Source organism: Pangasianodon hypophthalmus, chromosome 12, assembly GCF_027358585.1.
Source record: "Pangasianodon hypophthalmus isolate fPanHyp1 chromosome 12, fPanHyp1.pri, whole genome shotgun sequence".
In the NCBI taxonomy this organism is placed as follows: Eukaryota; Metazoa; Chordata; class Actinopteri; order Siluriformes; family Pangasiidae; genus Pangasianodon; species Pangasianodon hypophthalmus.
This window is the reverse complement of record NC_069721.1, coordinates 15673990-15696162: the sequence shown is the minus strand read 5'-3', so window position 1 is coordinate 15696162 and position 22173 is coordinate 15673990. Positions and strand designations below refer to the sequence as shown.

At 38.1% G+C, this 22173-nt stretch overlaps 1 protein-coding gene across 9 annotated transcripts in view; it reads left to right on the top strand.

The window, feature by feature from the left end:
- arhgap12b (Rho GTPase activating protein 12b) overlaps positions 1 to 21751 on the top strand; it is a 46770-nt gene extending 25019 nt beyond the window's left edge. For 3 of the 9 annotated variants that reach the window (XM_026915220.3, XM_026915221.3, XM_034309428.2), the window contains 18 exons: positions 6177 to 6440; positions 9688 to 9828; positions 9935 to 10015; positions 11263 to 11385; positions 11835 to 11909; positions 12481 to 12552; positions 13019 to 13080; positions 13680 to 13761; positions 14274 to 14387; positions 15302 to 15403; positions 15508 to 15606; positions 15831 to 15933; positions 16024 to 16140; positions 16290 to 16388; positions 16563 to 16640; positions 16905 to 17039; positions 17417 to 17522; positions 20164 to 21751. In XM_026915220.3, the coding sequence (XP_026771021.3) occupies positions 6177 to 6440; positions 9688 to 9828; positions 9935 to 10015; positions 11263 to 11385; positions 11835 to 11909; positions 12481 to 12552; positions 13019 to 13080; positions 13680 to 13761; positions 14274 to 14387; positions 15302 to 15403; positions 15508 to 15606; positions 15831 to 15933; positions 16024 to 16140; positions 16290 to 16388; positions 16563 to 16640; positions 16905 to 17039; positions 17417 to 17522; positions 20164 to 20338 (2028 nt within the window). In that variant the 3' untranslated portion in view covers positions 20339 to 21751. Of the gene's footprint in view, positions 1 to 3113; positions 3268 to 6176; positions 6441 to 9687; positions 9829 to 9934; positions 10016 to 11262; positions 11386 to 11834; positions 11910 to 12480; positions 12553 to 13018; positions 13081 to 13679; positions 13762 to 14273; positions 14388 to 15301; positions 15404 to 15507; positions 15607 to 15830; positions 15934 to 16023; positions 16141 to 16289; positions 16389 to 16562; positions 16641 to 16904; positions 17040 to 17416; positions 17523 to 20163 lie in introns of those variants that run through there. The other 6 variants (XM_026915227.3, XM_026915222.3, XM_026915223.3 and 3 more) reach the window with 6 other exon arrangements.
- The last annotated feature ends 422 nt before the right edge of the window (positions 21752 to 22173 follow it).

The window sequence follows — 22173 nt, the reverse complement described above, 5'->3', positions numbered from 1 at the left end:
TGCAGATGTATCATCCTGCTAAATACTAATGTCAGAAAATTGTAGACACAGGAAGGCCTCTGCTTGACTACACAAGGTAACATTGTCTTTGCAGTCCTTAGAAATAACCATGCCAGTGGTGTTTGATTGATTAATATCAGTAAATTACATACACTCTTGCCTAATTGAACGAAAACACATTCTTACCAAGCATAGTTTGGAGGAGAATGTGGGACATGGGCACATGGTGAGGGAGGTTAAATGAAAGAAAACACTGTTTGGACCAGGAGTCCAGTCTTTCATTGATGAGTAGTTAATGGAGTGAAAAGCAGAGCCAATAAGAAAGGAATTTACAGCCATGCTGGGACAAACCTCATGTCGTAGTGGATTTGGGATAAGAGTTAAAGCTGGCAGACACAAACCCAAACATACACACAGACATGTGATGTAACACTGAGCTCCTGCCTCAGTCAGTGCACAGGTGCTGTCTCCTTTTTTACCTGCCATCTAGCTGTGGGAATCCTCAAGTGAAACAGTCAGAGAATCCACAAAATAAAAAAAAAATGATAATGCAGTGATGGAGATGATGATAAACTACAAACTTATTTATTATGGTTGTTTATTAGGACATTATAGTTGTAAACATAATTGAGTGGTCATTTATATGAACTTTAATAAACAAGTTAAATACTGTCACTGTATGATACTTCAATGTAATAGGAATTTTAATAAAATTAGTTGCTTTTAATATAATACAAGACATTTAAGATGCGCATTTCAGCTGACTTGGTTTTCTGTGTGTACAGTATGTGTGCACACAGTTTAAGAATGAATAAAAAACTTTATTAACTGCAAGAAATAAATATGATTTGCCTAATGTGATGCCTAATTGTTAAAGGATTATGCTCAAAAAATAAATGCTGCAATCATGCAACTTTTTTAAAGTCCATATTAGCAATCTCTGGCCTATAGAGTATCGGTGGACTCATATAGGCAACATATTACAACATATATAGGCATGATGTTTAAGTATAGAGTTTCTGTGTGTTTGTGTGAGTGTGTGTGCGAGCATGTTTGGTTTCATCAGTGGTTTGGGATGCATAGCTAAGGCCTGAAAGGTTAATTGCATGTCAATCAGCCAAAGTGAGAGTGTGGTTAAACTCATCGAAGTGTGAAATAGAGATCTGTAAGCTGTACTGACTGCTGCTAAATCACACTTGTCCAAGCACCACCCTCGTTTTAAAACGTTCCTGCAGGTCAGCTTTATGCTGGTTCTATACACGCGCTCCTATACATGTTGTAATGTGCAGTACAGAGTGAAGCTGTAGCACCTAGGATTTCGAGGATATACATGTGGATGCAAACATGCCTGGAGGTCAGAGTGGGATCACATGTGCTGACAGGAATGGGCACACATGCTTTAGGCAGATCATTGAAGGCTGTAAAGGTGTGTGGATGTGTGTGTGTGTGTGTGTGTGTGTGTTTGTGTTTGTGTGTGAGGGGGTGTGTGTGAGAGAGAGAGAGATGACACAGATGTGCTTATTAGGTTCTGAGTAGATGCATCTTGCCTGCAGGCATTTGTGTGGAAATGTAGGTTAAGCTGGTCATCTATTTTCAACTCATTGTCTGTCCATCTCTCTCTCTCATATATGGGAGGACAATGAATGTCCTTGTTTATGCAATTTTCCACTACATTTTAATACGTTTTAATACACATGTAGACCCCTAGTGGTCATTTAGTCTTATTGCAATCTGAATGTGCAGTAATGATGTTGCTGATAGCTGTTAGTTTAATATCACTGATAACATTAGCAATCATTTCTAAAGGAAAAACAGAAGGAAACACTATTGGCAGGGATGAAATGATTATTTTCGATTATGATTTGTTGGTAGAGATGGTTACAGAGCTGGAGAATCATCAATATGATTTCATCATGATGTGTGTATGTGCTTTGAAGCTCACATGCTGTGTGTGTGTGTGTTGTCTAGAAGACGTGTTTCTCAATAGTTTTACTTCACTGATTCATTTGTTATGGCACCCAGGGGGAAGCCTAATGCTCTCATTGTGCCTGCATTGTTTTGGCTCGGTGGTTGGGAACCTCTGTTCTAAATGACTCAACAGAAGGGTTAGCATAAGTTTTATGCTTTTTAGGTTTTTAAACCTGACCATACACAGGATGTGATGGAAGCAGATGGATGAATGGATAATGGCCCAATACATTTTTTTTTCAGTATGAGAACTAGGATGACTTATCAAATTACTGCTATGATCAGTTATATCCAATAATGTCACCTTATTTTCCAAAGTGAATGTGTATATTTGTGCATGTGTAGAAGTGAACTAAGGCAGAATACCATGTGAGAAGTGTTTGTTATTGTGTGCGATGGCCACAGAGGACCTCATTAGCACCAGCTAATCCAAAACCTCTGAGTCACCACAGTGTTCACATTTAAATCCCAAAATAAATTAATCACACTCAAGTCTGTGTACATATACACACTAACATGACTCTCCCTGTTTAGAGGTTTCATGTTTTGCATCTTTTTGCAGCTTTATTATGAGAGTTTGTGTGTGTGTGTGTGTGTGTGTGTGTGTGTGTGGGGCGGGGGCAGTTTTTAAATGGCCATATTGCAATACAGGACTATATTGTATGATTTTATTCTTTTATTTTATGCAAATTAATATATGGTTTTATTGTTTGCTGAACTTTAACTTGTCTAAAAGTACAGCTACTTATACGTTTTAAAGAGAATGCAGGCTATCTTACCCAATATATATATCTCGAATGCTTTGTTTTCTAATAATTTCTGTATGGAATATTATTCCTAATATGGTGTTTGTGAGTGTATTCATGTGTGTCAATGGTTCTGTGCAGTATTTTTTTTTTTTTTTTTAATCTGAGCATTGACTACAATCCCAGTCACTGTGGTTTAACACACTGTCATACTGAGACAGGGCCATGCAGCACTCTCACTTCCACTTCCTATTCTGTGTGTGTGTGTGTGTGTGTGTGTGTGTGTGTGTGTGTGTGTGTGTGTGTGTGTTAAGATAGGGAGTAACATACATAGGGAAGCTCACACTAGTGCAGTAGCTTAATGTAGAGTTAAGTGTGACTGGAAAAAAAGACAAGCAGCCAGAGAGAAGAGTAGCATAACAGAGCAGAGGGCAGCCAGAGTGCAGCATTCATTCATCATCTCACTATGCTCAACTTTAACATATTTCTCCAAGAGGAGGAGGAGGAGGAGGAGGAGGAGGAGGATGTGTTTGTCTGCAGTACAGGCCAAATGGTAAGAGAAATGGCTGTTAGTATATTGTTTACGAATTAGAATTTACATATGGCTGACAAATTAAAGGGCAAAGAAAACTTAAATTACATGTCTCAATGTGTCAGGCCACAACCGCTGCCAGAACAGCTTCAGAGTGCAAAGAACAATGTTCTTAGTAGGAACATTAAGTACACTGATTCTACATGTCTCTGGAACTATACTGGAGGAATGAAAACGATTTTTCCAAAAAGTGGTGATAGTGGTGTAATGTCTTAGATGTTGGTCCAGAATCTCCCGTATGTGTTCACCTGAGTTGAGATCCAGTGACTGTGAAGGCCGGAGCATGTGATTTACTTTTTTCCTTTTGGTTTTCATTCTTGTCAAACTATTCATTAACCCCTTGTGTCCTGTGGATGGGGACATTCTCATCCTGGAAGAGACCACTCAGGATAGAAACGTTTCGCCACAGGGTAACAGTGATCCATTAGAGTAATTTTGTGTTGACTTGCAGTGTTGACTTGTTTTCCTTTCAAGGGAACCAGTGGACACACTATGCCAGTAAAATGCCTCCCATAACATAACAGAGCCCACAGCTTTTCTTTTTATTTGACACCTGTCTGTATGTTGTAAAATAAAGTGAATCATAGAGTGCTCCTAAAAATAACGTGCCTGTTCAGAGTCTTCTTAATGTTCCTACTAAGAACTCTGTTCTTTGCTGTTCAGTGTTTAAGCACCTTCTACTTGAACTGAAACTAACCAATGTAAATCTTAACTTTTATAGTACAGAAACTTTCTAGAATATTTATTACACCAATTCTGAAAGTAACTCCATGAAACTAATACTGCAGGATTTTAATCCTGGATTATAAATGAGAATATCTTGTTGTTTGTTTTTGCTGATCCTTCTGCTTTCTGTTTGTGAATGTGTAACTGAATTGAATGTGAATTAGCCGTTCCTGTCGAAAAACTGGGCTTTTCATAAAGTAATAGATCTAGATCTCACATAGAAACCCAAAATGGCTTGTGTTGGTAGTTTCTTTCTTTCTAAAAAGCTGACTCAAATCATCTGGCAATTTTCATGTCATTTGTGGGTAGAGGTCAGCTATATGTAGGCCTAAGGTGAACCACCTGGAATAGAGATTTGTTGACATTTGGTATTTTTTCCTCTATGTCCAGCATATGTTTCTGACAGAAGGAATTAAATGTCAAGAAAATGTCCGCAGCAAAATGAGGGTGTGATCATTAGGACCTTATTTAAGTATATCAGGAAGCTTGATTCGTCCTGATTCTTGCAGATGCCCCCTGCCAGAAGTCATCCTTAAATTTAACCCAGCTTGGTTCAGCCTGAAATGTTTTTGTGTTTGTGACGTTGTCATATCTGTACAGCCTTACGTATACCATGTTACTGTCTTCTACTGAGTGTTTTTCTCCCGTTACCCATGCTCACGTGCACACACATTTCTCAGCTGAGCTCAGCCAGAGGCATGACAAGGCAAGAAAATCAAGGCTTGGGTTCACTATGTTTCAGCTATAAGCTCTTTTCTGTTATGAAACATTCTGAAATTTTTGTTCCTCATGATGTGGTAGTGGTAGTTGGCAATGACAGTGGCTCTGTGATTCAGTATAAAGCCCATAAACAGAATTACAGGGCTGGAGCAGTGGTGTAGCAGGTAGTGTTGCTGCCTCACAGCTTCAGGGTCCCCAGTTCGATCCTGCACAGGCGTCACATCTAGAGTGTTTTCCTGCCTCATGCTCAGTGTTTGCAGAACATAATTATATGTGAGATGATAATGCTGATGCTGATGGAAAATAATGCCTACTTCTGGTATTCCCCTACATGTAAATTGGGGCTTAATCTGATACGACAAGTGTGTTTGAATGGTGTACTTTTTCTTTAAAAAGAAAAATAAAGCAAACAGTTTCACACTGCTCTGCCTTTTGGGTTGATGTACCACAATGTCTTTTTTTTAATCCCTTATTTCCTTGTTTTTTGTTACTCCAGCTGTCAGTCTGTTTTTTTTTTTTTAAAGACCTGGTATGCTCAGCTCACAATCCTGCTGCTCCTGTTTTAGTTTCACTTTATTCAGGAAACACCATTTGTGCAAAGCAGTGTACAGTAGGAAAATATGAATCAGTTCATTGTTGTGGCCAAAGAATGAGATTCTCACTAACCTTGTTAAAGGGTTACACAGTTATCATTGAACTCAAGCCTCTCTGCTGTCGAGCAAAAACAGGAGAGTTGCAGATGAACATCATGTATAAATATTTCTCTGCTTGGAGATTCCACAGGAGAACCTCCTCTTATATCCAGCTCTTTTCTTCCAGTTACCTGGTTATAGACATTTTAATCTCTCCTGGTCTCTATAGCAGAGTTTCTGGTTTTTTTGTGTGTGTTTTTTTTTAATGTTTATTACATTTTTTTCTTTTTATGGCATATTAGAAACAGTTAATTAAGCGATTATTAAATCTATTATGTGAAAGCACAATTTTCCCTTCTTCTCCTACTTTCTCTATCTTTGGAAGTAACTTAAATCTGTTCTCCCTTAGTCCAGAGCCTAGGACAATGTACCCTGTTGACATTCCTGAAACAGTAGAATTAGCCAAAATTCCTTGGCCTGATCAGAGCCAGACTTCTGGATCCCTCTAATGGTTTGCTCACTGCTTGGCCATTCAGACTTCTTTGAACAACTTTTATTCAGAGTTTATGTTCTGGGGTTATTTGGCTCTGCAGGTGCACATGTGTAAAACCTTTTGTTTCACATGTAGAATCAGCTAGCAATTTGTTGTCCTGACTATAAAGAATGTACGTGAGCCTCCTGAGTCAGTATTCAGATAAAAGATAACACAGCCAGCCAGTCCTTTTTGGGATTTACAGAAAAGCCTCTAAAATTACCTAGTCCTGAACTATTATCCCTCTCTGCATCCTTCAGACAGTGTCTCCTGTTGGCCATGGTCGTCCAGAGTCCCCTGTCTACACCAACCTGCGGGAGCTGAAGGTCTCTCAGTCATCCTTACCTCCTGTTCCCTCGTCCTCTCCTCTGCATGTACTGGGGGATTGGGAGACCCATAAGGACGTGAACGGAAGACATTTCTACTACAACAAGACCACCCAGGAGAGGACGTGGAAACCACCACGCTCTCGGGACACGACCGGGGGCAGCCGAGGAGACACCGCCACCACCACTGACATGGAGGTAAAGCATTAATGATGCAAATGTGAATAGCATTTAGCATTAGCACATTACTGTGTACAGCACATTAATACTGTACCTGATGATGAGAAATTAGGGTTTATTCTGTGCATCCAGCTGAGTGTGTGCGAACAGAAGGAGCAAAGGCAGAATGGCTGGTCTCTATCCAGCATGTACCTTGGTGATGGCAAAATTAATCCTGCTCCAGCCCAAAAATCCTGCTGCTTTGTTTTTCACCCAAAACAAGAAAAAGTTGAAAAACGTTTAAATGGCAATAGTGCTGGAGTTTTGAACATTATTGTTTGGCAAACTTATATTATTAAAAAAAAATTGACAGCACATACGCCATATTCAGATGGAATTAGCTTTACATGGAGATCTGGAGTAAATCGTTTGCTGGTGGGTGCTATTCACTGGTTTTTATTTCTATCTAGACTGGCCATATCTGTGGTTTTCTCTCTCCTTCCCTGAGAAAATTCCAGACCAAAAAAACATTGTTTTTGGACTAACTTTGTGGTGTTCTGATAATTTTTTGTCCTGTCCGGATAGACCCCTCTGTGATTTTGCAAGCAGATGCTTCCTCTTGCATTGGAAATTTTGACTGCTGCTACTCCCTGTTTAGTTGCCTAGTGTGCATGTCCTTATGAAATACCTCCTGACTCATTAAAATTAGAAGACAGTGAAAAACATCCTAATGAGAGCTGTATGTATAAAGCTAATTCATATTCACATATGCCAAAATACCATGCAACTTTTAGTTTTTTTTGTTTTTGTTCTTTTTTTTTTTTAGAAATGAGAAGTTGTCAGTTCCTTAATTATCTAACATAATATACTGCTAAACAAATATAATTGTAAGTAATCCAGTAATGTCTCTATATTCATATTTGTAATGTGTATAAAAGAATATATGACCACATCTGGAAGTCACATAGGAAAAACAAACATGTTGCAACTCTTGTATCATCAAATAAGCAATAACTATTTGAACTGGAAATTGCAACAATTGGAATAACGCTGTAGTGCTAATGCTAACAAAACTTTATTTGAGCAGCGATTAAAACGTGTCTCTCATCTTGTTTGTAATTGTTTTTATGATGATGTAATTGCTTTGAATGATTAAACATTTTCTTAATGTTTACTATACCATACATCAGATAACTTCCACATCTGGTTTATTCGTCCAGCTGTTAAACCGGGGATAAAGGGGTAAACTGTTGTGCAGGAGACTTTTTGAGACTTTCCGAAGTAGAGAGATTTCACAGACATGACTCATTTTACACACAAACCATCTATGTTCAGTGAACGACTTCTTTTAAGCATCATGCAGACACAATGCATGGAATGGCGTCATTATTACGTCAGTCATACAATGACGATACTGTGTGAAACTGCATCAGTGTTGCTGTGGGCAGTGTCGTATCACCCACCCTTACTGTCCACTCACACCAGATCAGATCAGTTCATTTGAATGTGTGAGAAGTTTTAGTGTGTATGTGGATCTGAGTATGTGTTTTAACTAGGGCAGAGTTGAAGTAGGTCTCTATTCTATATATAAATCTCTAAAAACCCTGTTGTGATATTTAAGACTCGCCCGATCGTAACTGACCTAGCTTCACGCAGGACTTTGTGCTACATCTGTTATAGTGTTATGTAAGGTTTTTCTGTGGTCATAGACTGGATTAACGTAAGCGTGCTGCCAGTTTTCCAGAGTACAGAATGTCTCGATGCAGTAATATGTAAGGCTAGGCAATATATGGTATGATATCAGTATTGCAATATATTAGCATGATACTCAGAAAAGTCTCGTGTCAGTGTCCTTACAACTCCGTTACTGACTTGTCCATTAGCCATTAAAATCTATTTTGTGTTAAATTTTCTTCTTTTATTAAATCTGAATATGATGCCACTCAGAAGCCCCTTAGCAAAACTAAATATTGTGGTTCATGTTGTGTATTGTGAAAAATGTCAAGTATTGTGATATATTTTTGTCCTGATTAATAGGAACAATACAGCTAACCTTATTTTGTTTTAATGCAATTCTGCCATCTTGTGGCAGAAAATGTAACAGCAGACCAGTCACTTTTTTATTATATGGACTTCAGGTGTTTCTAGCAAATACCAGGTGATTTTGTAATATTTGATGCAAAATACTCATCTTACATTTTACATAGATAACGTACTTGTTGCTAGGTGCTGCTTTCTCACTTCATGTGTTTAAATATATAATCTCCTGGGTTTGTTAGAAAGTGTGAAAGGAATACTCCAGGCTTTTCAACATAATTTGTTTACTGTGTGTAGCATATGTTTGATTACCAGAGATCATTTTGACACATTTCCCTGGGTTTTAGTCTCACTAGAGTGTCATTTTTTTGGTAGCAGTGTTAGCCAGTTGCTATGTTCATTAGCAAACATTATTTATTGAAACAAGGACCAAAATGTCCAACGAAGAAAGGAGCGTCAAGACATTTGTTTGGGATACAAAGCCTTATCACTTTGAATCTGAATATAATGATGAGGCATTGCAACAGATGGAGGAACACACACACACACACAAAAAAAAAAAACTCACCAGGGAATGTCCCCTGCCAAGCCAAGCAGCAGATGTGGACTAAAATTATGAAATATGGAAAATAAGATGACAAAAACTTCCACTTGTTTTAGTCATCTCATTAGTGAAGCTTGGAAATGCACAAGTACTAAATATATTACTCTTAATGTTATTGCTATCAACTCAAACTACTACTTCAGTTTAAAAAAGCCAAAATGACTCTGTTTTAGCCAGAGAACCTTCTGGAAAGCCTGAGAAGCCTGAATAAATATTATTTTAATGTTCCCATGTTAAACAGTTGAATAAAATGACAAGAAAAGCTTTGGTAAGACAATCTCTCATGTCTGTCTCATCCTTGTTAGATGGCTAGTTGTAGTTTAATATTTGGATGTTAATATACTTATATCTTTTAAATTTGTTAAAAGAATATAATTGGTTCTTAATTTGTGAATAAACAGTTTTTTTTTTTTTGTTTCAGTACAGAAAAATGTGTCAAAATTCTTGTCCATGGTAAACACACGTACAGTACAGGTAGAGTGGATGCAAATTAGGTTGAAAAAGAGCATTCATGTCTGTATTTTCAAGCACTCAGATCTGCTGGTACATAGAAAGCTGCTATACATAGAACAGAAACATGAGTAACAGCATGCACTTTTAACTCAATTTGATCTTTTTCCTTCTTTCTGTCTCTCACTCTCTCAGCCGCTGTCCTCTGAAGAGAACTGCCTGAGCACACACTCCAGTCAGTCAGACAGTCAATATGGTTCGCCCCCTAGAGGCTGGTCAGAAGAACTGGATGAACATGGCCACACTCTTTATGTGTGTGAATACAATAATGAGAAGGTGCTGGTCTATTGTTTTTGAGCTCTCAATCTGTGCAAACTTTTTCTATTACTCCCTCTGACTGTGACTGACTCGGGGTGTCATTTCTCTCGTCTGTACGCTGTAGTGGATAAAGCATGTGGATGAGCAGGGCAGGCCATACTATTACAGCGCTGATGGATCTCGCTCTGAATGGGAACTTCCTAAAGTAAGAAAACACACATACGGAGAACTAGGCAATCACACTTTTGACCTGTCGCTTTAATTTTCGAACACTGTGCACCTCATATATGAAACACACAACGATTGCACAACTTGTGCTTCTCTGACTGCTTAAGCCATTGCACTGGCCACTGTTGGTTGATGTAATGGGTTCTGGGCTTATAGATCAAACATTGATAAACACAGCTTAAGACTCTAGACCAGACTTTGAATGTGAGCAGAGTCTCTCATCTACATTCTCCCGTTCTTTAAGGTGAAATTATAATTAACACATTACTGCTCAGTCAGCGTTGCTGCTCACATATTGGTTTCTGTATCTTTTGTGCTTCTTTGTGCATCCACTAGAGGGCAGGTTAGAGCCAAAACAACCTGAATGTCGGGTTTTCATATTAACCTTTAAAATGGTAATGATTTCCCATCTAATGTTTGTAGATACATTTTTGTGTATTTGAAAAATCATACGGATGTAGACAAGCTAACTTCCCTTCAAAACTTCCCGTCATTGTTGTGTCTCCAATCGCATACTCTGAGCTTCGACATAAAAAGTATCTAGGTTGTTGTTGTTGTTGTTGTTCTTCTTCTTCTTCTTTCGGCTGCTCCCATTAGGGGTCGCCACAGCGGATCACTGGTCCGCATATTTGATTTGGCACAGTTTTTATACTGGATGTCCTTCCTGACGCAACCCTCCCCAATTTTATCCGGGCTTGGGGCCGGCACTGGGAGTGCACTGTCCTGTGCAACCCCAATAGCTGGGATCGGTTCCCTGGCCAGGAATCGAACCGGGGCCGCAGCAGTGAGAGCACCAAGGCCTAACCACTAGTCCTCCAGGGACAAATCTAGAAGTTCTAGATTAGTATGTACAACTTAATTTTAAGAAGATTTTATGTGTTAAATTAAAACATTAGGTCTTTTGTAGGAAAATCAAGCTAAGAATGATACAGTGTCAAAAGTATACAGAGAAATGGTTTAGGATTGGATATAAAAATGTATTTTGGGACGTCTGTAGTTTATTTAATCAGCTACTGGTGTCGTGACACATTGTTATGTATGATCCCCATGTTAAAGCCAACTTTTGAGGATAACCTGCTGAACAGCTGCAGTATACTCTGTCTTGTTTACATATCTTGTTTACATGTACTGTTTAAAATCCAGTATGAAGCTGGCTTGACGGGCATCAAACATGCAGTGGCTGTAACAGTGATGGGTTGGTTTTCCCTTTCTTTCTTCCTGCAGTACAGTCTCCCTTCTCCAAATACCACTGAAGTTCCAAAAAGTCGCAGTTTGGAAAGGAAGCAGCCAGAGCCAATAGTCCTGACCAAATGGCGATATAGCACCTTTGTAGACCTCAGTGACAAGGTATGTACACACTAAAGAACACTTGGAAATCATGCATTTGTTGGAATGCTCTTGTATTATAAATCCTGTGCCCACTGAGTGTGACTGTTTTGAGAAACTCAGTCCTCTGAAGGTATTCACACAGAAATATAGCATTTTTCTACATAATCCTTCACAACTTCATCATCCTTTTCTGTCTTTAACATAGTCAGGGTTTTATACTGCACACATCATACATGGAAATGCTAATGCGGTATATATACTCAACCCTCTTTATTGATGATGTGCATGTTGAAGAGGTCAGAGCTGATATTAGCTATTACTACAGTCTTTTTGTTTTGACTGAAATGTTAACACATTATTAAGAACAGAGGATAGGAGCACACTGCACATAAAACAGTAACAACACTAACAAAGTCACTTTGAATACACAGTGGAGTCATGTACTGCACACTGATTTTTTTTTCCAGCTGTCAGTCAGAAATAGGCGCTTCACCTTGGGACACGTCTCCAGAGGTTTTGGCCTATCGTTGTACAGATATCAAGTTGGTGCCCAATCCCTTCAATGAGTTAGGACCAATCAGAGTTGACTGTTCCCCTGATTTTAGTGTTGCACAAAAAAAACCCTGCTTTTACAGGAATCAGTGAAGTAGAACACATTGATCAAAAGCATTTCAGCATTCTGCTTGTGTGTGTGTGTGTGTGTGTGTGTGTGTGTGTGTGTGTGTGTGTGCATGTGCATGTATGTATGTGTGAGTGCAGGTGAAAGGATGCTGCTTGATTAAAACTGAATCATGTAGATTGTACTAACCTGTGATGTAGTCTGAAGGTGTGTCTCTTCCTGCATCATTATTGTACCGAGTGCTCTGAACAAAAATGGGCATCGTCAACTGATTGAATCTTTATTTTTTTAAGGTTTTCCTAAAAGAAGGCTAAAATGTGTAATGTGTAAAATGTGTAATTGTAATTGCCATCTAATCCTGCTAGTGGTTTAACTAACAGTGGAACTTGACAAACCTTCAGACTGGCTCAAATTTCTTTGCACTCATCCATTCATCTTACCCCCCTCCTCTATGCAACTAACTTTCCTCTTTATTTCGTATTTTTGGTTTTTAGGAGTCTGGGACCAACAAACATAACTCCCCTGACTCTGACTCCTGTCCTTCTTCACCTAAACACTCCTCTACAGTTAGTATACATACTAATGCATGTGTATATATTTGTGTGTGTGCGTGAACGTGTATATTATTCTTTTAATCTGATTAACCTTATTCTCACTTACCCTGTTTGTATGTAAGAAAGGGAGACAGCTATGTGACAAAGAATTTGTAGAAAACTGTCAGAATTTTGTAGATGAGATTTTCCCATAGGTATTACAATTTGAGATGTTAATAAAAAGGAAACTTATGTTTAAGTATAATACTCATATAAGCATAAATCAACCTTGGCAGGTACAGCTGTTGAAACGAACTGCTCAGAGTTTGTCTATGAGTGCATCTCTACTTCCTGAACATCTTGTTTGATTTTTATATCACTGCCTTCATGATCTACGATATCTAGTAGTTTTGAAGTTAGTAGATAAAACATGTTTGTTTTCTCTCTTGTTGCAATTTATTTAATTACCTCCTAATAAATTTTTGTTTCTCTGCTTTAGCTGTCAGAAAAATGTGGAGTCCTCAATGTCACCAAGATCACTGAGAATGGAAAGAAAGTCAGGTACTGTGTGCACTTGAATGAAAACATGTTTAAAGATCGCAATTAAAAATTAGGCACTGCTCTGAACTTGAGGAATCCTGGGTATTTCTCACTAATAGTTTGGAATACATCTTTTTTTAGTACTACTCCATATGTGCCAGAAGCAATTTTTTATTTCTAATTCACTGACATCATTTACAAAAAGTTAGAACTACCTACAATATCAGTGTACTGTCCAAATATTTCTGAATTTTTATTACGTTCATAATGGACCACAAACTTGATGCTCATTTTGCCTCAGTCAGAGTCTATTTTCTTTGACAAATTTTCTCAGCGATGAATTTGTACATACAAAATAGAAGAAACAGCTGTGACTCCAACAGAAAGCACGCGCAAATGACAAAGTATTGTAGAAAAATTAACTGACACAAAAAAAAAAAAAAAAGGTAAATGTCATTAGTCGTCTACACCATCATCACTGTGTGACAAAATAACACAGAACAACTTCTTTCCATCATCCCAGAGGTACAGATTGTAGATTTGTATGTGGTGTACCTTGCTGTACCATATAGAAGAGTGTAATTCTGCTGTGTTGGTTCTGCTCCCTTCTTGCCGTATAGGAAGAACTGGACCTCGTCCTGGACGGTACTGCAGGGTTCCACGCTGCTCTTTGCTAAGGGTCAGAACAGTGCCACCAGCTGGGTGTGTGTTCAGTCCTGCTCTCTAAGCTCTTCTCTCAGTTCTCTAAACTGATTTTAAAGTGTCCTTTATTATGACAGTGATATGGTTCTGTATTTTATTTGTGACTCCACTTTTTAACCCTTAAACTCCCAGGCTTACATATCTCAGTCTCATATCTACTTCTCCTGTTAGCTTCATTGTAGTTACTGAATCATTTCAAGAATTTACTGAGAGTTTAGTGTGAGAGAAATATGTTTTAAGATGAATAGATAAGCTAGGAGTTTAAGGGGTAAACAGTCCTCAGTCTGCTCCACTTACCTCAGTCTTAAACTGGGTTGCGTAAACTTTGCAGGCCAGGTGTGGCTTTTGTAATGCAGTTGAATTAGTGTTAAACTAGAATTAATTCATCTGGTGGCTTCCTCCTGAGTTATTCATCTCTCCATTTTTCCCTTCTCTGTGTGTTGTGATTGTGAGTCTGTTCTTACATTATCATTCTCGCTCTTCTCTTCTTTTCTCTTCTCTTCTCTTTAAAGTCGTACTACCGCAATGGCTCATTCCCTGAGCTCCTCCTCTCGTTGCTAAGCAACTGGAAGCGTTCAGTTAAGCCCCGCCCTGCAGTCTCCTATAAACACTTTGGGCCTTATTCTGTATGTGTCTGTGCCTCTTTATACAGTCACCCCCTGAGCAGCGTTTAGGACAGTTTATTATTCTCTAAAATTAGTGTATTTGTTTATTCAAATGTAGCATGTAATATAAGCATAGTATTTAATTTTGATGTAACATGACTCGAATTATTTCTGCTGTCTAAACAAGTACGTCATTGTTTTAAAAATTATTTATTTATTTCTTGTTAAATCTTAAATCTAAATTAATATACTGTTCTAAGAGCTGCTCATGTGGATCCTCCAGTTCACACTGTCTTTGCATGTTTCCATCCTGCTTGCATCATGCTTAAGCTTCTACAGTCTGTTTTGCTTGCCTTTCACTCGGATTGTGGACTTAGATGTGTTATTGAAAGCATTTCTTCCTTTCAAGTAGGTTGCTACTGGAAATGCCTGAGAAGACCACACACTGGCATGCGTTTCGTCATGAACATGTGTGAATCGTATTGCATGTCAGTCTTAAGCCACCACGTTTTAAGTCTAGTTTAATGTTTGGGTTGTGATACAAGATGAAAGCCTGGCTTGTGGTTTGAAAAGATGAATAAATGTGTGAATGTCTCTGCATATATAGCATTTAAACTAAATGTTCATGGTGTAAATGCACACTCGTGGGTGCTTGTAATTAGTGTAGAATCTTGTCTTAACCGTTATTTGTAAAACCTTCCCTTTAATTCACAACTAACTAATTCACAACTATCTGGCATCTAAAGCTTGTTGTAGCTGTGATCAATAACCTGGTTTAGCAGCACCCCATAACGAAACAGTAACACTAATGATAAGGATATGAAAGAAGATATGTAATGCCTGACAAGACTCAGACAAGGACTAATGAGTTGTGGATATTACAGCATTTCCTAATGCAGAATTTTAATGTAATTTCGTATTCATGTTTTGAGAAGTTCGGAGGAAACCAGTCGAAGCCAGAATTTGCTGTGGACCTTCGTGGAGGCTCAGTGGAGTGGGCATCTAAAGAGAAGTCCAGCAAAAAGCATGTTATTGAGGTAAAATCTAAATAAAATGGAATATTTCAAGTGCTATATTCTACAATTAATCTAACTAAACCAAACATGATGCCTAATGACCCTGCTTGACCCTTTGACCCCAGCTAAAGACACGTCAGGGCACAGAGCTGCTGATCCAATCAGAGATAGACAGCGTCATCACCGACTGGTACAGGGCTCTCACTGAGGTTATCAATACACACGTGAGTGCGTCACATGTGCACATGCATTGTCTACATGTAATAGATTACAGTCTTAATCTGTGACTTGGGCTGTATAACTTTGTTTGTTAAATAGAAACATTGTGCACTTCAGTTAATGTTGCATCTAATTCATATATAATGCTCACACACAAGCTCAGCAGTGCTCCAGTCTCTTTCCTTCATTGTGTGTTTGTGCTGTGTATTTTTCCCTGTACGTGTTACAGGCCTGGGAGTCAGATGAGGCTATTGAAGAGGACATGCCCGAGTCTCCCGGAACAGAGAAACAAGACAAAGAAAAAGAGCATAGAGATTTCAAAAAAAGCAAAGGTACAGAACAGCGTACACACATCTCTATGACGCGCACACACACACACTTTTCTCTAACATGTGTAATAATGTGTGTGTATCTGTACACAGTAATGAAGAGTGCCACTATGGAATCAGCCGATCAGAAGAAGACCAGAGTCAAGCTTAAGAAATTCCTCACACGACGACCGACCTTACAGGCTGTTAGAGACAAAGGCTACATTAAAGGTAATGCACATGTACACATTTGTTAAATATCAACACTCACTCGTTGGCACCTGCTTTTATCCAGAGGGACTTGATGAGGGGCATGATCCAGTTTATAGCTGTTTGTTACAGCTGTGTGTTATATGTTCTGCTATGTGTGCTGTTTTCAGATCAGGTGTTTGGATGCAGTATGACCAGTCTCTGTTCCAGGGAGAACACCTCTGTACCCAACTTCGTCCGAATGTGTATTGAACATGTGGAGAGCACAGGTACACAGGAGCATATTACTACATCTGATTACCTTATTTATTTATTTATTTAGGGTTAATGTAATTTATGGGACACTTTGTCCTATTTATTAATGAACCATGTATTGTTGATTCATGAAATAAAATATGGAATGTGTTATGCTCTCTCTGTCTACATTTTTTCAACATATACAGGCTTAAATGTTGATGGATTGTACAGAGTCAGTGGAAATCTGGCTGTCATTCAGAAACTGCGCTTTGCTGTCAATCATGGTATGGACTGTGTATTTATGTGGTTATAGTACAAATGTGCTGGAGGTCTATTACGCATTTACTGTGTCTCTTTTATTTGTCCTCACCAAAAACACTGAATACATATAGTCATGTGATTAGTTCTCAGATTCACTTACTATTTGTCTATTTTTTTATTGACATCAATTTGTACAACGATATTTAGACTTGATCTATTATTTATTATGTAATATCACATTTACACGGATGTAGATGAGGTTATGTGTCTGTTTGTGTGCATAACAGATGAGAAGGTGGATCTAGCGGACAGTAAATGGGAGGATATCCATGTGATCACTGGTGCTCTGAAAATGTTTTTCCGGGAGCTTCCAGAGCCCCTTTTCACCTATTCCTCCTTTAATGACTTTGTTAATGCCATCAGTAAGTTCACTCCTTTGTCTCTGTCTATAGTAATTTGTCCCATATCTATAACAGAATACAAAATAAATAAGCACAAAATGATTGAACATTGAGAACTTTTCAAACTAAGAAATAGTTACATTAGATATTTTACCAGAGCAAGTAAAATGAGCTCTCTGGTGATAATACATTCAAACAGTGCATTATAGTAACTACTGATATATTTACTGTTTACAGAGGATCATTTCTTTCTGCTCTTCTGTGCGTAACATTTGTAAAGACTTACATGGCCACAAGAGGGCGCCACAAACCATGTTTTGGTTAAACTAATCAGAACCAATCATAGGCTCAACACTAATGCTACTTTCATTTATTTTGATTATTTTTTCCCCAAACAGAAAACTCAGACTACAAGCAGCGAGTTCAGGCCATAAAAGATTTAATCAAGCAGCTGCCAAAGCCAAATCAGGAAACAATGCAAGTCCTATTCAGACACCTGAAAAGGTAACCTCCAATATCTGGAATTGAACGTATTATTTTGAAGTGTAATGGATTTGCTCTTAAGGAATATAAGGCTGGGAAAGGAGCACTGTATTGATTTAAGTGTTTGTATGTTCATGTTCTTTAGAGGTGAGTAGGGTACGGCATGTGTTCTGTGCAAGCTGTCTGTATTGAGTTATCTCACTCCATTACTGAGACAGATCTGGACACTGGCCAACTACATCATTATGGAAGAGACTGGGTGATGGCAAGAGGGAGGGAGATATGCGGGGAGATAGGTGATAGACCACATCCTCATGACACCATGGTGTAATGCTGGAATTATCAAAATGAAAGAGAGAGAGAGAAATTGGGAAACAGACAGTAAGGGGTGAGAGAGGTTGACTGGAATGATTAAACTACATAAAGATTAACTGGCATGGTAAGTACTGCAGGTACTGAAATGTCAGATGCTATATAGTCTGCGTGTGTATGTGTGGTATGGTGGAGTTATTACATTAGTGTATTGCCCATGTAATAATCCTACCTACATTAATCTCTACCCCCATTTTAGGCCTCCCCAAGCCATTTTTATGTGTAGCTTAGATCGTCTTAAAATTTAATGATGCACTCTTACACACTTGAATGCCATTTATACCATTATTTAAAAAAAAAAAATGCACAGAATACACACTGTTTGACTGCTCACTACTCTTACCTGCCACATTAGCGTAAAGTGCTCTCATATTCAATAGTCTGACCCTTCACGTTTACATTACTCAGGAATTTTGTTTGTGTATGAGAGGTATTTTACACCACATTAATTGTATAGAGCTATGCCATTTTAGTAGGTCTGGAAGGACAGTAGCATAATGGTAATTATCAGGTGCACTTCTGAATTCCCATAATGCACTGCAGTAAGTAATATCCAAACAAGAGACACTAACTGCTGTATTTGAAGATAATAGTTGTAATGTAATGTGACTACAGGCACATTCTGTTGAGCAAAGTGTACTATACAGAAGCTTATTGGTATTTAAGCTGAAAGCATATCATTCAGTAACTGTGTGGATCTAATAGGAAAGATGTATATTAAGAAGAGTAAGGAGCGTAAGTCTAAACCCTCCAGTGGGGGCTAGTAATTTAAGAGGATGTTAAGAGACAAATTGTCTGTGACATTGTCATTGATGAAGTGCTCACATTGACCTGTAATTCACCTCTTACACACCCATAAAATGCACGCACACACACAACACACTTCATGATATGAAGGTGAGCGGTAAAGGTGAATCTGAGAATTTTGAGATACAAGTGTAGGGCTGCATAAATAATCATATAATATTTTAATTGTGATTAGAATTTTAATTAATTATGTTTAATTATATAAACATAATCAGCTATAATAAACAACAACTGTAATATTGGCAAGCTTAGCTAAAGTTTGCAAATTTTTACATTCTTATTGTTATTTTTATATATTATTCCCTACTATACTGTAACGCTTTGTTAGGTTGCATGCTGTGTATTCATTTATTTATTTTTTTGAAATTTCATTTATTTAGCTTTAAAAAAGATTACAATATTATAAGGAGCTCTCTTATTCTGATTCATATTTATGCATGTAAAGAATGCAGACTTTTAATGTACTGTGTGAAAGAAGAGCCCATCTTCTTTTGATTTTAGTCAACTACGTTGTTCTTAATTTGACTGAATAATTATAATGCAACTGTTGGGCAAAATAATCAGGGTTATAATTTTAGCCCACATTTGTGCAACCCTGTATGAGAGCATTTTGTGTGCATGTGAGAGGTACCTGAGACTACTATGTGTCCAAGTGGTGAAAGAATGTGAGAGTGTTTCTGTACACACATACATTTCTTTGCACTGAATCAAATCAGAGAGTTAATATGTTATATTTAGGTCTGTTAATCATGCCTGCATTCATGTAGTGTTAGAGCAGAGAAATAAACAGTGCTCTGCTCCTGTAAATCTGTAATTTGTATCTGCTTATTCAGTTAGAGGACGAGGCAGTAGCTAACTGTGCTGGTGGCCCAAAATTAACACATGGTTTCAAAAACCGAATTGCAGTGTTACAGAAAGGTCATAGAGCTTGCTGTAATCTTCAAACAGGTTTATCACCTCCATTATTTTGATTGAGTGTTACTTAGAGCCACTCTAAACATCTTTTACACAGTGCTGTTGCTGTGGCCAGCTAGATGGAAAAGGTGAGTAGATGAAGGAGGTGTGCTAGAGGGTGTAGTCGTTCATTATGATCACTACAGCCTGCTATCTCACTCTCAGTGAAGGTCTGTGTTGGGCCTGAGTTCAGATTTCATCGCCATATCAAACACTGACATTTGCTTCCATTTGCATTTAAATGACTCTTAGTCCAGTCTAACTGGAGATGGAGGACAGAGGTAATGCTGGTTCATAAACATCATGCCCTGACATTTTACTGCTGGGAAAATATTAAACCAATACTTGTATGTGTAACATGATAGTAAAAGACATTCTGTTCTACCTTGGGCTTGTGTTGCTTTTGTTTATTCATTTTTTTTTAAATCATATTGTTGAATATATTACTAATAAAACATGTTTGTTAATAAAAGATACTACTGTGTCATAAATGAACCATTATGAACCTGTGTCTCTATCTTTACTTCAGAGTGGTAGAACATGGAGAGGCGAACAGGATGACAACTCAGAGCGTGGCCATTGTGTTTGGCCCGACCCTCCTGCGACCTGAGACCGAGACCGGCAACATGGCCGTCCATATGGTCTACCAGAACCAGATTGTAGAACTGATCCTCCTGGAATATGACAACATATTTGGCAGGTAGAGCCCCTGTGGACTGTACACTCATGCGCTGCTTCTCCAAAAATAATGCCAAACCATGACCACTGCAGAATCCATCATGTAAAAGCAAAGGCATGCTTCATTTGCTGTGGACCAGGCTTACTACTCAACATATAAAGAGAAGAATATCTGCATTATAACATTGCTAAGTGGTTGAAATAACACAAGAATATTAAAAGGTACTTCATGCACTTCATGCTTTTGGACTTTGAAGCTGAGCGTCATGGAATATGAGGATATTTCAAGTGTATGTATATAGTGAATACTGAAGTAAACCTGAAACTGGATCGGAGTTTCTTCCCAGTTTGGGCAAATCTGCACTTCTGAACATTTTCCTGAAATAACGTGAATATAGAGCATTATGAAAAGCAGTATTGTTTCTCAACAGCTGATCTGTGGAGGGAAAGTGAGCCATTATTCTATATAAATATGGTTAATGGCTTAATGTCAGTATTACACATTACATAAGTGGACCCTGAGAAGGATTTACATGGCTTACTAGACTTGTTTTCCTCCGGCTCCGCTTACCGAGCTTATACTGTCTGCCATTTTGATTGCAATCCCTCAATCTCATTCTTTGATGGAACTGGAAAGATTTGCTTCCATTCTCCACAACTGACTACTGGATTACGGACCTGTTCATCTCCTTGTGACAGCATCTCACCCAATAGGGTCACTAAAGGCTCTGTGAGCTCTGAGGAACTCTCCATTGTAACTCTGTGATCAAATAACTGGACTATGGCAATATTAGGACATGGAGGTGGAACCATAGTCAGGGGTTGTTCTCTGTTAAATGACTAAATTATACAGGTCAACATGATTTAAAATTTGGTTAGGTTGTTCTTATTTTCCCCGTTACATCTTTCTTGCTAGCCATTGCTTTTATTTTATTTTTTCTAATTCTTCCTCCTTACACTCCTCTCCCCCTACTTTCCCACTCCTGCGTTACTGGAATTTGAAAGTGGAGATGTTTGCGTTCAGTCCTGATACTCGTGTTTCAGATCAATAGATCTCCCCACCTACTTTTCTCTCTGTACATCTCTACATCAGTATGAACAGAAAAAAGGCAGGGTTGTACAGGAAATAGTGTTTATGGTATGGGCATGCTGCACATGCTTTGTTCAGGTACACATTATGAAAAGCCTTTTTATACAGGAGTTCCAAAATATATGTACAGATTATGGTTAAAAGATTTTGAAATCTTTTGAAGTGTGAAAGATTTCCCTAATATTGTATAATAAATATTAGAGTAATAAATGAGATATTAATTGCTTCAGATGAAAGGTTGTATTGCAATGCATTGTGAACAGCACATTTGAATGTAATTGTGAGACTAACTACTGTTTCTGACATTGACATGTCTAATCCTAATTAAAAAGAAATCACATGCAAACTATATCATTGTTCTTGTGTGTTTTCTTCATCCTCTTTCACTATATGTTTAGATTTACTTGCTTTAAACTTCTTTTTAAGTAAATTTCATAGGTTAAGCCCCTACTTTTTTTTAGAAGTGGCTTTTTGAAAATCTCTATAGTGGCCAGTGAATAAAAGGCTCATGTTTCACAGACTCTAGGCTATGCTTATTAGGGCTATCATTTGATTTTCCGAGTTAGATTTTATATAGTGTTCGCTCTGGTATTTTTTTTTTCTTCAGTAGGAGCCTGTCTGGATTGGACAAATTCAAGACAAATAACAGGGTAAGTATAAAAATCACAGGCCTGCCTGAGACCACAACCTGTATAGCAGAGGGGAGGGGATCAGAATTTCCAAATGAGAAAACAATTAGCTCATATCCATAATTCAGAGCTCTGACCACAG